Here is a 17,087-nt window from a genome sequence, read left to right as displayed (position 1 = left end):
AGGAGATGTCTGAATTGGTTCCCTTCCAATTACAGACTGAACAAGATGACAGCTGTTGCAATTCCTGGATGCTCCCAAGGAAATAACCTCCATCCCTATTCACCAGGTTCTTCTAGATCTCCTCAAAAAGAACTGAGAACACCCTGGCTCTATTGCTCCAGTCAATAAGAAGGCTGACACCACTTATTTAGTACTGTCTGCCCCAGGTTCTCAAAAACCTCAGTTGGATCACCAATCTGTGGTTGTAGAATCGGCCCAAAAGAGGGCAAGGAGATCGAAACCCCACTCTTCTTTCCCCCCATGCAAGGAGCAGAAATTTCTAGATGCCATTGGTTGCCGTGTCTTCCAGGGCTCAATGCTCATCTCCCGAATTGCCTCTTATCAGCTCTATATGACCCAATAGAACAGGGTCTTATTTAAGCAGATACAAGAATTGACAGACTCCCTGCCTCAACAGTTCCAAGATCAGCTTTAAACCCTAGTGAACAAGGGCTTTGAGGCAGGCAAGCATGAGATAAGATCATCTTACAATATCTTTGACACTGCTACCAGGGTATCTGCAGCTGCTATTTCGGCAAGAAGATGGGCCTGGCTCAAGTCTTCGGACCTTCGCCTTGAAGTACAGGACAGATTATCTGACCTGTCCTGTATAGGAGACAATCTGTTTGGCGAGCAGATTCAACGGACAGTGGCAGAACTCAAGGACCATCATGAGACCCTGAGACAGCTCTCTCTGATGCCTTCTGAGTATTCCTCTAAACAGCCTCTCCGGAAGGATACTAAGAAGTCATTCTTCCATCCGAAGAAATCCTACCCACCACCGTCTAGAACTCATTCTACGAGACCTTTCCAAAAAACCCAGTCTTGTCAACTATGAAAACAAAAGCCTCAAGCAGCTCCTCAGCCAGACCCTGCTTCCGGTTTTTGACTCCTGCAAAGGGAGCAGCAGCCAGCTACCACTGCCACTGATACCAGTGGGAGGTCGATTGTGCCATTTCAATAACAGGTGGCACTCAATCACCTCAGACCACTGGGTTCTTGTGATAATCGCTCAAGGTTATCATCTAAACTTTCTCTCCATTCCGTCGGACTCCCTACCTCTACCGACGTGGAGAACATCCGACCACTCCATCCTCCTGGAAGAGGAGGTCGCCCTCCTCCTCCAGGCCAAAGCAATAGAACCAGTACCCTACTCTCAGCACGGCCTAGGGTTCTATTCCTGGTACTTTCTAATCCCCAAAAAATCGGGAGACGTTCGTCCAATTCTGGACCTACGTGCCCTCAACAAGTACCTCCATCGAGAAAAGTTCAAAATGGTATCCTTGGGTTCTCTTTTTCCTCTTCTGCAAAGAGGAGACTGGCTCTGCTCTCTAGACCTCCAGGACGCATACACATATATTGCGATTAACTCATCTCATCGCAGATACCTGAGTTCTGGTAGGCCCCAAGCACTATCAGTACCGAGTGCACCACGAGTCTTCACAAAATGCCTCGTAGTAGTTGCAGCCTTCCTCAGGACTCAAGGTGTTCACGTCTACCCCTATCTAGACGATTGGTTGATCAGGGCTCCCAAACTGCTCTGTCGTCCCTACATCTTACCTTACACACTCTGATTTCACTAGGATTTCTCGTCATACGACAAATCCTACTTAGTCCCATCTCAAACTTTATCATTCATAGGGGCAGACTTGGACACCTTGCAAGCAAAAGCTTTTCTGCCTCGACAGCAAGCTCTCACTCTCGTCTCTCTCGCACACCAGCTACAATCGCAGCACCGCACGACTGCACGCCACTTCCTCATCCTGCTGGGACACATGGGGTCCTTAGTTCAGGTTACCCCAATGGCCCGCTTGGCCATGAGAGTCATGCAGTGGACTCTAAGGTCACAATGGACTCAATCCATTCAGCCCCTGTCGACCACTGTCCACGTCACCGACTTACTCCGTCAGTCTCTAGCTTGGTGGAAAAATCAGATCAATCTCCGCCAAGGCTTGCCCTTCCAGGCTCCAGACCTTCAAATTATTCTCACCACCGATTCTTCCAACCTCGGCTGGGGAGCCCATGTGACCGAACTGCAGACACAAGGATCTTGGTCTCCAGAGGAAGCCAAACACCAAATCAATTTCCCAGAGCTTTGAGCAATCAGATATGCTCTCAGGGTATTTAAAGGTCGCCTGTCTAATCAGGTCATCCTGATTCAGATGGACAACCAGGTGGCCATGTGGTAGATCAACAAACAGGAGGGATGGGATCCTACCTTCTGTGTCAGGAAGCTGCGCAGATATGGGCGGAGGCCCTCTCCCACTCAATGTACCTCAGGGCCACCTACTTGCCGGGAGTGGACAATGTGTTGGCAGACAAGCTGAGTCGCATCTTTCAGCCGCACGAGTGGTCTCTCAATCCCTCAGTGGCGGACTCGATCTTCCACCAATGGGGTTACTCTCATATAGATCTCTTTGCGTCATTTCAAAACTGCAAAGTAGAGAACCTTTGCTCTTTCACTCGCAGCCAACACTCTCAGCTAAGAGATGTATTCTCCCTCTCATGGGCGACTGTCTCCTATATGCATTCCCTCCACTTCTCTCAAAGACTCTCGTGAAGTTACATCAGGACCAGGGAACCATAGCAACTCACTGGCCACGCCAAATGTGGTTTCCAATACTTCAGGATCTCTCCATTCGCAGGCACATTCCCTTGGGAAAGGACCCACTTCTGATCACTCAAACGACGGGTGCCTACACCACCCCAATCTTCAAGCCTTGTCCCTGACAGCCTGGATGTTAAAAGGTTAATTCTTCAGCCACTTAACCTTTCGGAACCGGTTTCCCGTGTCCTGATTGCGTCACGGAAGCCTTCCACAAGAAAATCCTACCTTTACAAATGAAACAGGTTTAAGTCATGGTGCTCTTCTCAATTCCTTGACCCCTTTACCTGTCCCACCACGAAGTTTCTAGACTATCTCTGGCACTTGTCAGAATCAGGTCTAAAAACTTCCTCCATCAGAATGCATGTCAGTGCGGTGGCCACCTTCCATAAAGGTATCGGGGACGTTCCTATTTCGGTACAACACCTCGTAACACATTTTCTGAAAGGCTTGCTTCACCTCAAGCCTCCACTGCGTTCCCCGGCTCCCTTTTAGGACCTCAACCTGGTCTTGGGTCGGCTCATGAAACCACCATTCGAGCCTCTCCATTCCTGTGATCTTCGCTATCTCACATGAAAGTGATTTTCCTTTTGGCAATCACTTCTGCTCGCAGAGTTAGTGAGTTACAGGCTCTAGTTACCTATCCGCCTTACACTAAACCTCTGCAGGACTGGGCAGTACTCCGCGCTCACCCTAAGTTCTTACCTAAGGTAGTATCGGCGTTTCATCTCAATCAATCCATTATACTACCTACCTTTTTTCCCAGGCCCCATTCCAATCCAGGAGAACAGGCTCTGCATACCCTTGACGGTAAACGGGCTCTAGCTTTCTGTCTAGACCATACAGCTGCCCACAGGAAAAGCACTCAATTGTTTGTCTCTTTCCATTCCATCAAATTGGGGCAGCCTGTGGGTAAGCAGACTCTCTCTCCTCCTGGTTAACGGACTGCATATCCTTTTGCTATCAGCAAGCGGGCAGTCCACTTCAAGACCGTGTTAAGGCACACTCTGTGAGGGCCATGGCAACTTCAGTAGCACACCTATGTTCGGTGCCGCTTCCTGACATTTGCAGGGCTGCTACCTGGAGTTCTCTCCATACCTTTACAGCCCAGTATTGCTTAGACAAAGCCGGAAGACAAGATTCCATCTTAGGCCAGCCTGTCTTGCGCAACCTATTTACAACTTGACATACCAACACCCTTCCACCTGCCCATTAGAGTTCAGGATGCCCTCTGCCAAATTCAACCCTAGTTGTTGTGCCGGTTGTACGTCTTGGGTACATTTGGTGCATATCTTGGACATCCTCAGCTCGGTACTCACCCATATGTGAGGACTGCCATCTTGCTTGTCCTGTGAGAAAGCAAATGTTGCTTACCTGTAACAGGTGTTCTCACAGGACAGCAGGATGTTAGTTCTCATGAAACCCACCCGCCACCCCGCGGTGTTGGGTTTGTTACGTTTTCTTATTTTATTTTTTGGCACTTACTATAGCTTTTAAACAAGACTGAAGGGGGACCCCTGCTGGTTGCAGGGTTAGTGCCATCCTGGGCATGCCCAGTAGGTGCCAGTCAAAGTTCTAGAAACTTTGACAAAAGTGTTCTGTAATTGGGCTCCATCCTGTGATGTCACCCATATGTGAGGACTAACATCCTGCTGTCCTGTGAGAACACCTGTTACAGGTAAGCAACATTTGCTATCTTCAGAGAACACCTGTATCTGTAGATGTTTGCTAAGTATAGGTCCATATTGCTGGGAGTGATTATACTTTCATTTTTATTTTTATAAATATTGATAACATTTTCAGTTTTTTGTAACAGGTATGTGGGAGATGGTGGGTCAAGGTGGAATTGTAATCATTTTTCCCCATCATCTGTTACTTTCTCATATCTCTGGTTTGATTAATCATCTCTTTTCATGTCTTATCTTTCTGTTCAAATTTTTATTAATCTTTAATGTCTGCACCTTTTTTTTCATCCATTTTGCCCTCTTTCATCTATCTGTACCTTTTACTGCTACATTTATCTCTTGTTCTCTGTCCCACCAAGTCTAACTTGTCCATCTTTCTATCGCTTCCTTCTTTCCAGTGCAACTAATAGCTCCCCCATTTTTACTTCCTTATGCTTATTCCTTGCAGCCTGCTTCTTTCCTTTCTCCTTGCATTCTTTCTTCCTCATTGCATCCCTTACCCTTCTGTCTGAGCCACGATGAGCTAGCAGTTGGTGCTGTTTCTATGGTGTCCCCTATAGTCCTATAGCACTGAGTGCATGCAGATCACTCATTCAGAACCAAGTGGTACACAGGCTGTGGAAGCATGGATGGGAGGACAGAAAACAGAGAGGAAAAGGAGAGAGTAACAGAAGTGAAGAGAGAGGAGGCAACAGGTGATAAGGAAGGAAAGAACATAAGAGGGTGGGGTGAGGGTTTAAAGAAAAGAGCTCTGGAGTAGACTACGACAGAGAAGCTGTTGGGATTTGTACAGGTAGGGCTTCTCTCTTATTGTTCCTTCTCTGTATAGTTTGTTGGAGTGACCAACGGTTTGATGAAACTAGAGAGTGGACCTTTTATGTATTATGGAACAGCTCATCTGATCGAAATTCATAAAAGCGCTGTATTTTCAGCAGGCAGATAACTGCAGCTGACTTTGTAGTTTGGTTTTAACAGTTCATAGCATTAATTATCAAGTTTTTTTTAAAATATTAATTTTATTATAGTTTTATTTTTAAAGTTTGCATTGTTTTTATTATTGCTAAAGTTTGTATTTATAATTTAATATGTATGTTTTATATGCCGCTGAGTACACTGGATTGAACAGGCTATAAATATAGAAATAAAAAGAAGGTGGTACTTAGGGATCCCTGTTTAGAGATGATCCTGTTGATCATTGGATCACCATGATCCACTTAAACTCCTCTATTCTCCTTCATCCCTGCTTCCAAGAGACAGGGCTCATTAAGCGCTTCTCAGCAGCACACCACTTGTGGCTCAACTGGGGAGAGCAAGTTTGCTCTTCCTTTGAAATTATTGATGGTGTGATTTCACAACTGCTCCTATACACCATCTGCCCCTACTGTTTGGGCATCTTTCCAAATTGATTATTTATAGCCCCTGTGGAAACTCACCTAATGATTTCATGCAAATGAACTAATGTAGTTATACATGAGATACTATATATTCTCCTAGGACAAGCAGGATGGTAGTCCTTGCATGTGGAGAAACTTTGACTGACAGACTGAGGATGCTCAGCCTGCTGCTATCTGCACATCACGCGAGGTCCCCCTTCAGTCTCTTCTTTTCCGCGGTGCAATAGCCTCACTGATGTGGAGCTCCAAATCCTCGAAAGTGTTTTTGCTGTTTTTTCTGAGTTTTTCTGCGTCGGGTCCTCCTTTGTTTTCGGTTCCTCCGTTCGGTAGGTACCCTTGGCTTTGCCTTCATTATTCGCGGTCAATTGCCTACTCCCGCTTCGGAGTGCCCGTCGGTCATCGACCGCGCGTTGGCCTCTCTTTTTTTCGATTGCGTCGGGTTTTTGACGGTGTCCCCATGTCCATCACAGATCTGCATGAGGTTTGTGTGATCAGATGACCCCCAAAAGGTGTCGTGCGAGCCTGGACAAAATGGAGAAGCTGTTCGGATCTCCAAAATCCTCCACTTCGGCTTCGGTATCTTCCATGCCTAAGGACCGCGGGGAACCATCCTCAACTCTTCCCCTGGTGGTCCCGCTCTCCAGTACCCCTAAGGATCGGGGAGAGGGAGATCGATACTCAGTGGTCTCTCCCCTCCCCACTCACCTCTGGGTCATAGTCTTCCTAAGCACCGGAGAAAGACCGGGCCGAGCACCAGAAACCCAGGAAGCATCAACACTGGTCACCGTCCCACTACGGGTCCAGTTCCGGAGCGGCATTGGCGGTTGCCGAACTGCCATCAAAGCTGCACCAGCCACCAGAGGTCCCATCCTCCGGTGCCCTCGGTAGCCCAAGGCGTTCCCCACTGGCAATGGTACTGGGCGCCGTGTCTCCTTGTGATTCCTCAGAGGATGGGCTGGCGACGCCTTGTCCCCCTCCATCAGTCTTTACTACCTGGGACTTCCAGGAGGCGTTGGACCGCAGGGTGCAATCGGCAGTGCTCAAAGCGCTACAGAGCATCGAGCTGCCGGCGCCACCGGCCCCCATACCAGTGCACAAGCCTCCACCTTCTGTGCTCACACCCCTGCTGGAGCGTCTGGACATCCTTCTGGGCTTACTACTGACACAACCGATGCCCGAGAGGTCACCTCCACCGGAGCGATCCCAATTCCTGGGTCCTCTGAGGTGGATGAGGCCTCTGTGTCTGGTCCCGCGGTTCTCCGGGCGCCCATGCCTGCGGTTCTCCAGATTCCCGCTGATTCCTTCCAGCATATCGCAGCCAATGCCCCCCTCGATGCCCGGTGGTCCCTCAATGCTGCCAGTGCCCTTGGGGCCCAGGCCTTCCTTCCCTCCCTCCCAGTCCCTGCCCTCGGCATCCGGACCCTAGTGAGGAGGAGGGTCCCTATGACCCATGGGGTGATGACTCCTTGGATTCGTCCTCCTAGTTCTCCGATGATCCCCTCTTGGAGCCTTCCTCTCCAGAGGAGTGGTGTCTATCTCCGCTCGAAGACCTGTCATTCGCCAGCTTTGTAAGGGCCATTGCAGAAGCCATCCCCTTCCAGCTCCTGTCAGAGGTGGATACCTGTCACAAAATGCTGGAGGTCCTCCAGTTCATTGACGCTCCAAAGGAGATTGTGGCGTTGTTAGTCCACGACATGTTTAAGGAGCTGCTACTATCGAGAAATGCAGGTGAAGTTGTTATACAGAGCTTATATTACCCCACAGGTTGCACATTATGCCGGGTTGGTACCTGATGCTAACTGTTCTAGATGCCGTTGTATGCCGGGCAATTTCACACATGTTTTTTGGGCTTGCCCGGTGATTCAACGTTTTTGGGGACGAATTGTGGGCTATCTGAGTACATTGTTGGGTATCAGCCTGTCTCTTTCTCCCTATCTGATTCTTTTTGATTGTATTCCTCGACCTTTAATCCGGGGATTTGGGACTCGCTGGTTTCTGCGAAAAGCATTTGCAGTGGGGAAAAAGAGTATCTTACTTGCCTGGAAAGAGGTAGAGGGACCTTCTTTTTGGACATGGAGGATTCATTTACATCGCATGATGCAGATGGATCATATGGCGTCAGCTGGATGTCCGCAGCAGCGTGGGAAGTTTCTTCAGATTTGGCATGACTACATACAGGCTTTACCACATCGGGCGAGGAGCCTAATTCTTAACCATTGAGGCGTTGGAGAACTACAGCATCATCCACTTGTGACATTTTTTACTTATTATTTTAGTATACTGGGGAGGTAGGGCGGGATAGGTGGGGGGCAGGGAGGGATGGGTGGTAGTGGGAGGGTGCAACATTATAGCTGACAAGGGGATAGTGGGATGTAATAGACCTTTCTGGACTCATTTTGGTCATACTCTACATATTCAGCGGGTGGAGGGTAGGGGAATGGGGGGAGAAAAGTGGCTATTATTTGAACATCTCATTATATTGTATGGAATTGATGCCAGGGGAGGCGCAGTGTAAACCCCCCCCTGGCGGTGTGGTTGTTTATTCTGTTTGTTCAATAAAAATTGTTTATACAAAAAAAAAAAAAAGGAGCTGCTCCGGATGTGGGAACACCCTGTGTCTGTTCCCCCGGTAAACAGGAAGGCTGATTCGACTTATCTGTTTCAACAGGCCATGGGCTTTGAACCCCACCAGTCTGCAGTGGTGGAGTCCACGCTTAAAAAGGCCAGACGCTCCCGTACACATGCTTCTGCCCCTCCAGGGTGTGAACACTGGAAGCTCGATGGCATAGGGAGGAAAATGTTCCAGGGTCTATGCTGGTGGCCTGCATTGCGGCCTACTAGCTATACATGACCCAATACAACTGCAGCATATGGAAGCAGGTCCAGGAGTTTGTGGAGGGCCTTCTCCAGCAAAAGCAGGAGTCTCTTGCAGCCATTGTAATGCTGGGGCTTGAGGCAGGGAGATATGAGGTCAGGTCTACCTATGACGTTTTTGAGACTGCAGCCCGCCTAGCCGCCAGAGGTGTTGGCGCCAGACTGCTGGCTTGGCTCCGGGCCTCCGGTCTCCAACCAGAGGTTCCAGATAGACTTGCAGACCACCCTGTACAGGCAAGAACCTATTTGGGGATAAGGTGAAAGAAGTCATGACGCAGCTGAAAGATCAGCATGATACTCTTCAGCAACTCTCCGCCAGCCCCTATGAAGGGCCATCCGCCGCAAGGCCAGGCTCTCGCAAGCCCTTTTATCAGCCGAGGAAGTACTTCCCTCCAGCTGCCCGTGCCCGCCTGCCTTGGTCCAGCCCTAGAAGTCGTGGCCAGCAGCAGTGAGTTCCAAGGGCTCAACCAGCCCCCAAACAGACCCTGTCCGCCGGCTTTTGACTGGCGGCGAGGGGCACGAGCCAAATGCTGGTTCCCCTGGTGGTTGGTGGTAGGCTTTTTTGCTTCGCCCGCCATTGGGAAGCGATCACTTCAGACTGCTGGGTCCTCTCCATTGTCCGCCAGGGCCACCGCCTAAACTTTAGCAGGCTCCCAGACACCGCTATTCCATGTCCATCGAGGGGTACGCCTGCCCATCAGGTTGTCCTTCTATCAGAACTTTCCACCATTCTAGTGGCGGACGCGGTAGAATCGGTTCCCCGCAAGCAGTGGGGCCATGGCTTCTATGCGAGGTACATCCTCATTCCGAAGAGGAATGGCAGCTTGCGCCCCATCCTCTACCTCAGGATGTTAAACCGATTTCTCATAAGAGAAAAATTCAAAATGGCTTCGGGCATGCTGACCCGCTCCTCTGAAGAGGAGACTGGCTCTGCTCCTTCAATTTAAAGGAGGCTTACACCCATATTACAATTGTCCCCAAAGACAGGAAGTACCTCCGCTTTCTGGTGGGGACAGCACATTTTCAGTACAAAGTGCTGCCCTTTGGACTGGCATCAGCCCCACATGTCTTCACGAAATGCTTGGCAGTGTTGGCTGCCTACCTCAGGTGTCTCTCGGTCCATGTCTTTCCGTCCCTGGACAATTGGCTGATCTGGAGCGACTCCCACTTCGAGGCCCTGAGTGCACTGACCTTGACGGTTCAGACCTTACAGATATTGGGATTCGTTATCAACTTCCCTGAGTCACATCTCGATCCATCTCCACGGCTAGACTTTATTGGCGCCAGGTTGGATATGTCACAAGCAAAGGCTTTTCTGCCCAAGGATCAAGCGGTTGCCCTCTCCTCGCTGGCCACCCTCATTCGCAACAGAAAGAGGGTGCCGTCCCATCTGCTGCTCAGCCTGCTAGCCCATATGGCGGCCTCGGTCCACGTGACCCCCTTGGCTCGCCTCTGCATGAGGGATCCTCAGTGGACCTTACGGTTCCAGTGGCAACAGTCATCTGAGAATCTGGAGGCGCCAGGGATGGTCACAGACCCTCTTCACCTCTCCCTGACCTGGTGGGAGACACTGCCCAATCTGGAAGCCAGGCTCTGTTTTCAGCCCTCGCCACAGATGCCTCACCTCAGGGGTGGGGTGCCCACATGGAGGGCCTGCATACCCAGGGCCTTTGGACTGCGGATGAGGCTCACTGCCAGATAAACTTCGTGGAGCTGCAGGCGATCCGGTATGCCTTGTGGGCCTTCCAGGACAGGCTGTCCTCCAAGGTCGTCCTCGTCAGAACGGACAACAAGGTGCCAGGAAGTGATACAGTTCTGAGATTGGGCCCTTTCCAGAGGGATGTATCTACAGGCCCATCTACCTGCTGGGTCACCTGAATGCGCTGGCGGACCGCCTCAGCCAGTCCTCTCAGCCACACGAATGGTCCCTGAACCCAGCGGTGGCAGCCTTCTTATTCCGGGGCTGGAGCATGAAAGACATGGACGTGTTCGCCTTTCCCCACAATCACAAGGTGAACATGTTCTTCTCCCTGTTTCCGGGGAAGGACCATCCGGCATGCGACGCATTCTCCCTTCACTGGGGACAAGGTCTCCTGTACGCGTACCCCTCTATTCCGCTCCTCTCGAGGACTTAGACAAAGCTGTAAGAGGACAGGGGGACCATGATCCTGCTCGCACCCTCCTGGCCAAGGCAGGTGTGGTTTCCTCTGCTCCAGGACCTATGCATGAGTGCACCGGTTCCGCTGAGGACAGCTCCCGATCTCCTGTCGCAGGACCAGGGCTCCCTGCGCCACCCGAACCTCCAGGCCCTGGCCCTCACTATGTGGGTGTTGAGCTCATGATTCTCCATCCCTTCAGCTCTGGGATGGTGTCTCCAGGGTCTTGATTGAATCTCTGAAACCCTTCCACCCGAAAATCTTGCAGCTCGAAGTGGAAGTGTTGTCCACCTAGTGCGGCGGCCAAGGACTGGACCCTTTCTTCTGTCCGCTCCTCCACTTGCTGGATTACCTTTGGCACCTTCCGAATCTGGCCTCCAAACCAGCTCGGTCCGAGTACACCTCAGCACCCTCACAGCCTACCACCAGGGTGTTGCCGGGGTGCCCATTTCAGTCAAGCCTCTGATTGGGCGTTTCATGCGTGGCCTGGTTCAGCTGAAGCCCCTGCTTTGCCTGCCAGCAACCCCGTGGGATCTCATCGTTGTCCTGGCGAGTCTCATGCAGCATCCGTTCGAGCCTCTCACTTCCGCTCACAGGGTCAGTGAGATCCAAGCCCTGGTGTCGTACGCTCCCTACACAAAATTTTTTCATGATTGTGTGGTGCTGCGCAAGGATCCAAAATTTCTGCTGAAGGTGTTGACTGCTTTCCACATCAACCAGTCAATCATTTATTTATTTATGTAAAAACTTTTCTATACTATTGCTAAGTTATATACCATCGCAACGGTTTACAAATAGGCACATAGACTAAGGTAAGTAAATGTAGGATATCATACATTCTAACAGGTGCCAATAAAGTTTGGTTACAATTTCATAAATAAAATCATTATTTGAGTAATGTTGGTCAAGTCCAGGTATATTATTGAGTTACTATCGCTTTGAAATATTACTTCTTAAATGTAGGATTGAGTACATTCATTCTCATCTGCATTACCCTGTACTTTCATTCTCTACCCTCCACACTCTTTAGTGAAGGCTTTTTTAAAGAGCCATGTTTTTAGATTTTTCTTAAAAGTTTTGAGATTATTCTGTAATCTGAGTTCGGGGGGCATCGTGTTCCATAGTATGGGCCCAGCCAATGATAAAGTCCTTTCTCTCATTTGGGTTAATTTTGCTGACTTTACTGAAGGGATTGTTAGTAGTGCTTTGTTTGCTGAGCGGAGGTTTCTTTGTGGAACGTGTACTCCTTCCCATCCTTCCCATGTTCTTTCCACGGCCTCATTCCCACCCAGGTGAACGTGCTGTCCACACCCTGGACTGCAAGTGGGCGCTCGCTTTCTACTTGGATCATACAGCGAGTCATAGACAGTCTACCCAATTCTGTGTCTTTTGACACCAATAGGCTGGGAACAGCAATGGGGAAATGGACCCTATCCAACTGGCTAGCGGATTGCATTGCCTTCTGCTACGAGCAGGCAGGCCTCCAGCTGGCTGGCAGGGTGAGGGCTCACTCTGTGCGGGCTATGGCGGCATCAGTGGCCCATATGCGCGCGGTCCCTATCGCTGAGATCTTCAGGGCCGCAACCTGTAGTTTTCTCCACACATTCATGGCTCACTGCTGACTCTACAGGGATAGTCTCCAGAACAGTGCTTTTGGCCAGTCTGCCCTCTGCAATCTATTCCAGTCCTGAACCCAACTGTTTTCATCGTGCTCTCTGTGGGGCCAGACTACCCCTGTTTTCCCACAGTGCCGCAGTTGTGTTGCATCTATTGGCACCTTGTTTGGCTATTGTGGGTCTCTTTGGTCGAATGGGGCAGTCTGGAGCTTTGTAGTCACACACATGTGAGGACTATCATCCTGCTTACCTGTAACAGGTGTTCTCCTAGGACAGCAGGATGTTAGTCCTCAAGAATCCTGCCCGCCTCCCCACATTGTTGGGTTCACCTTCGGTTTGTTATTTTTCTTGCTCATATTTTTGCTATATTACGAGACTGAAGGGGGACCTCGCGTGGACACGTGAATAGCAGCAGGCTGAGCATGCTCAGTCTGCCCGTCAAAGGTTTCGATACCGGGCTCCATCAGATGATGTTATCCACATGTGAGGACTAACATCCTGCTGTCCTAGTAGAACACCTGTTACAGGTAAGCAACTGCGCTTATTTTTAGAATTACATATCTTTATTCTATTAAAATTCATTGCTGCTGTTGTTCACATTGAACTGCTATTGATTGGTCAGCCCTCTTTAGCATGTAGTGAACAATCAAACCACACAGTAGCTGCTTCCTTATAGTTGCCTGATAAAAGAAATAGCTGCACTATGTAAGACACTATATATGTTAGAGAAAAAAGGGAAATAATGTATTGCAGCTATGATGTCCACTTATATGAAAAAAAGCAAGGAGAGCCTTGCATGGACAAATTTTAATCTCTTCTGAATTTAATATTAAATATTGAATATAACTAACATCAACTGAGGTTTTGCAAATCTGCTTTTAAAATAGATGTTAACTTGCATTGTATCTGTCTTTTAAGTATCTGCACAATGAAAAGAAACTGCTCCATGGTGACATCAAGTCCTCTAATGTTGTCATTAAAGGTGATTTTGAGACCATTAAAATCTGTGATGTTGGAGTATCCCTGCCACTGGATGAAAACATGATGGGTGAGTGACGTAAGATGTTTCTAGAACCCAGCTGTAGTACAGTGTAGTGGCTAGGATAAATGTTATTCATTTAATATTTAATTTCTGCTCTTTACGCAGGTGACCTCTAGGCTAATTACAATAAATTTAATAAACAGAAAATGACTGTTTTATCATGTGTAAAGGAGTAGCAACCAGAATGAGAGCCAGGACATTAATCAAAATAGTTCAGGGGATGGTTTAGTGGAACAGAGATTTTAACTAAGTGGGTCAGTCTAAGGAGGGGGGCTCTGTTGCTTTAATTTTTTTCCTGAAAGTGAAATAGTTAGATTTGAGGCATAATTGGACACTTGATCCAAATCTTTGGTGTGTAGCAGCTGAAGATCTGTAGTTTGATACATGATAGTCTAGTGCAGCGATTCTTAACTGGTGTGTTGCAAAGCACCGGCAGCTGTGTCGCAGCTCCCAGTGTCCCACTGCCCCAGTTGTGCTTCCCTTTTCCCCAGGGGCAGATTGGTCTATCAGGGGATCGATCATCCCCCGGTGGGCCGATGCAGTTGGTAGTGGAGTGTCGCTGCATACCACTGCCGGAGGCTAGGCCAGCGGCGGCTGAAGGGCGGAGAGATGCTGCGTACCAAACATAAAGCTCTGGAATTTGTTGCCAGAGGATGTGGTTAGTGCAGTTAGTATAGCTGGGTTCAAAAAAGGTTTGGGTAATTTCTTGGAGGAGAAGTCCATTAATGGCTATTAATCAATTTTACTTAGGGAATAGCCATTGCTATTAATTGCATCAGTAGCATGGGATCTTCTTAGTGTTTGGGTAATTGCCAGGTTCTTGTGGCCTGGTTTTGGCCTCTGTTGGAAACAGGATGCTGGGCTTGATGGACCCTTGGTCTGACCCAGCATGGCACTTTCTTATGTTCTTTTTACAGCAAGTTCAGGTGCTACTGGCGAGCAGAAGCACCATGATGTGGAGTTATCTTCAGCTTCTGGATTCTATGGTGGCAGTATTGGTTTTGGCTACCTGGGCAAGGACACACATGAAGCCTCTTCAGAGAGTGGTGTTATCCCAATGGGATCCTCAGATGCAGGAGTATTAAGTTTGCCAACTGATTTGGGAGCAGCTCAAAGAGTTTGGATTCCAGAAATTTGTTGAGGGATGTAGACATTGAGACTCCAGCCTGGATAACGTTGCCTATGGACGTCAGCCTATCCAGGTGTGGAGCCCAAGTTTGTGGTGAAAGCACTCTGGTCTGTCAGTCATTTGATACCAGGGCCACTCTCTTGGACCTTATTAGTTTGGCACCTCTGCTGAAGAGGCAAGCAGTGAGTGATGTCAGATAATGCCTCAGCGGTGGCTTATATGAATCAAGTGGGGACACCAAGGCCCTTGAATATCAGTGGAGGGGCATTTGTTGCTTCTCTGGACAAAAAACATTCCAATGATTTTAGCATCACACATTGCAGATGTAGAGAACAATGTAGAGAGCAATCAGCAGGAACATTCTTGACTCATATGTTGCTTATGAAGATAATGGTCAGGAAGGGTTCATTGTTGATGCATCTGGCGACTGACAGAAATGCGAAGGTGGATTGTCATTACAGCAGAAATATGAGAAGAGGGTCTTCTGGTCTGGATGCCCTGCTACAGCAACGGCCATTGACAGATGTCATACGTTTTCCCCTGATCCAGAAAAATTTCCATTCATCGAGGTATGGTCATCGTGGTTACTCTTTATTGGCCCAAGTATACTTGGTATGCAAATCTAATCAGGTTGCTGGATAGATGTACGTTGCAGTTTTTTCCACACAAGGAGTTGCTTTCTTGTGGACCTCTTCTTCACGAGGAACCAAGTCAGCTTTGTCTTACAGCTTGGCCCTTGAAGGGGCATGTTTGATTAAGAAGGGATATTCATAACAGCATTTTCTAGCTTTTTAAAGGCTAGAAAATGCTCTATTTCCTTGGCATATGTGAAGATTTGGAAGATTTTTCATTCACTGGTGTGCCAGCATGAAGGTTGTGCCCAAATCCATGTTGGTACTCTGTGTTCTTGAATTCTTGCAGGGGGCCTATCCAGAGGATTGACCTTGAATTCCTTAAAAGTACAGGTTGCAGCTCTTGCTTATTGTAGGGATTGAATATTTTGGGAAGCCTTTGTTCTCTCATCCAGTTGTTTCTAATTTCCTGAGAGGAATGAAACAAATATTGAATTGCCAATGAGAGAACCCATTCCATCCAGGGATCTGTCTTTATTGTATCTTGATTTGAGCCACTCAGGTCAATTTCGTTGAAGCTTCTTACCTTGAAGGTGATTTTTCTGGTGGCAGTTTGTTCAGCCAGAAAAATCTCGGAATTACAAACTCTTTCTAATAGAAGACCATTTGTGGTGACTCAGAGGATATGGTGAAAATTCTCATGCTGCCTTTCTTTCTGCCAAAGATTGTTTTGGTCTTTCATTAAATCAGTCAGTCTTCCTTTTAATAAGCAAAGGCGTGAAGAGGTCTACAATGCTTGTCATTTGGATGTTCGAATGCTCTTGCGTTACTTGAAGATCCTAAATAAATTCAGGAGATTGATTCATCTCTTCGTGCTAGTCCATAGAGTGAGAGAGGGTGAGGTGGAAACCAGGACTTTGTTGGATAAAGGAAAGTTTTTTTTTCCCAAGTCAGGGCTCATTCTACTAGATGTCAGGCAACTTCTTGGATGGAGCACTGTTTGCTTTTGCCACAGTAGATCTGTAAAGCAGAGACACTTTGTTGCACTTTTCCTTTCTTTTTTTTTTTTTTTTTCAAAAAGCCCTAGCATTTGAATGTGGGAGCAAGGGAAGATGCCTCCTTTGAGAGTGGGTTTGGTAGCATCCCGTCCAGTTTAGGTGTAATTTGGGTACATTTTATCTGTCTGGACTAGTCTGGATGATGAAGAAGGAGAAATTGAATCTTATCTGATAATTTCCTTTCCTTGAATCCAGTTAGATCAGTCTAGAACCCTCTTTATCTGCTAGACTTGTATACTTGTCTTTCAGTGCTTGATGCATCATATGGATGTCTGCCTCACCATAACATCAAGAGCAGTTTTTTATGGTAAGTTTGATTTTGCCTCTTCCTGTTTGTTCATTATGCCTTTTCTCTGTGTTCTGGAAAGTCCTCTGGAATTTTTTTTTTTTTTTTGGGCGGGGGTATGTTCTCAGTTCCTATCTTAGATCCTGATTCACTAAGGTATTTCTCCCATTCTATGGCCTTGATAAATCAGGCCTTAGCTTGTTACAGGTAATGCTGGCAGGCTGAGGTCAGCAAGGATGCCTATATGAAGCGACTGCGGCAAACTTGTTATCCCAGGACAAGCAGGATGCTAGTCCTCACATATGGGTGACATCGGTAATGGAGCCCTATGTACGGAAAAAACTTCCTGGTTTTTTCCGTACATAGGGCTCCATTACCGATGCTCAGTAGTTTCATTGAAACTTTTAACTGGCACCAGAGTGCCTACTGAGCATGCCCAGCATGCCATGATATTCCCTGCCACAGGGGTCTCCCTTCAGTCTTCTTTTTTCCGCGAAGCAGTTAGCATCGCGGTACAATTGGAGTCCTGTGGTGAATTCACCACCTTAAAAAAGTTTAACTTTTTCGGAAAAAAATTAACACCGCGGTAACTTTTTTTTTTCCCTTCGGTTTCCGGCCGGTACCGATATTT

At 48.1% G+C, this 17,087-nt stretch overlaps 1 protein-coding gene across 3 annotated transcripts in view; it reads left to right on the top strand.

Annotated features, from left to right (window-relative positions):
* The window catches only part of LOC115081973 (lymphokine-activated killer T-cell-originated protein kinase-like), a 144,007-nt gene that overhangs the window by 76,962 nt on the left and 49,958 nt on the right, over positions 1-17,087 (top strand). For all 3 annotated transcript variants that reach the window (XM_029586212.1, XM_029586210.1, XM_029586211.1), the window contains exon 6: positions 13,288-13,417. In XM_029586212.1, the coding sequence (XP_029442072.1) occupies positions 13,288-13,417 (130 nt within the window). The remainder of the gene's footprint in view (positions 1-13,287; positions 13,418-17,087) is intronic.

Source organism: Rhinatrema bivittatum, unplaced genomic scaffold (assembly GCF_901001135.1).
Source record: "Rhinatrema bivittatum unplaced genomic scaffold, aRhiBiv1.1, whole genome shotgun sequence".
Taxonomy (NCBI): Eukaryota; Metazoa; Chordata; class Amphibia; order Gymnophiona; family Rhinatrematidae; genus Rhinatrema; species Rhinatrema bivittatum.
The sequence above is the reverse complement of the archived record's forward strand: the minus strand, read 5'-3'. Positions and strand labels throughout refer to the sequence as shown.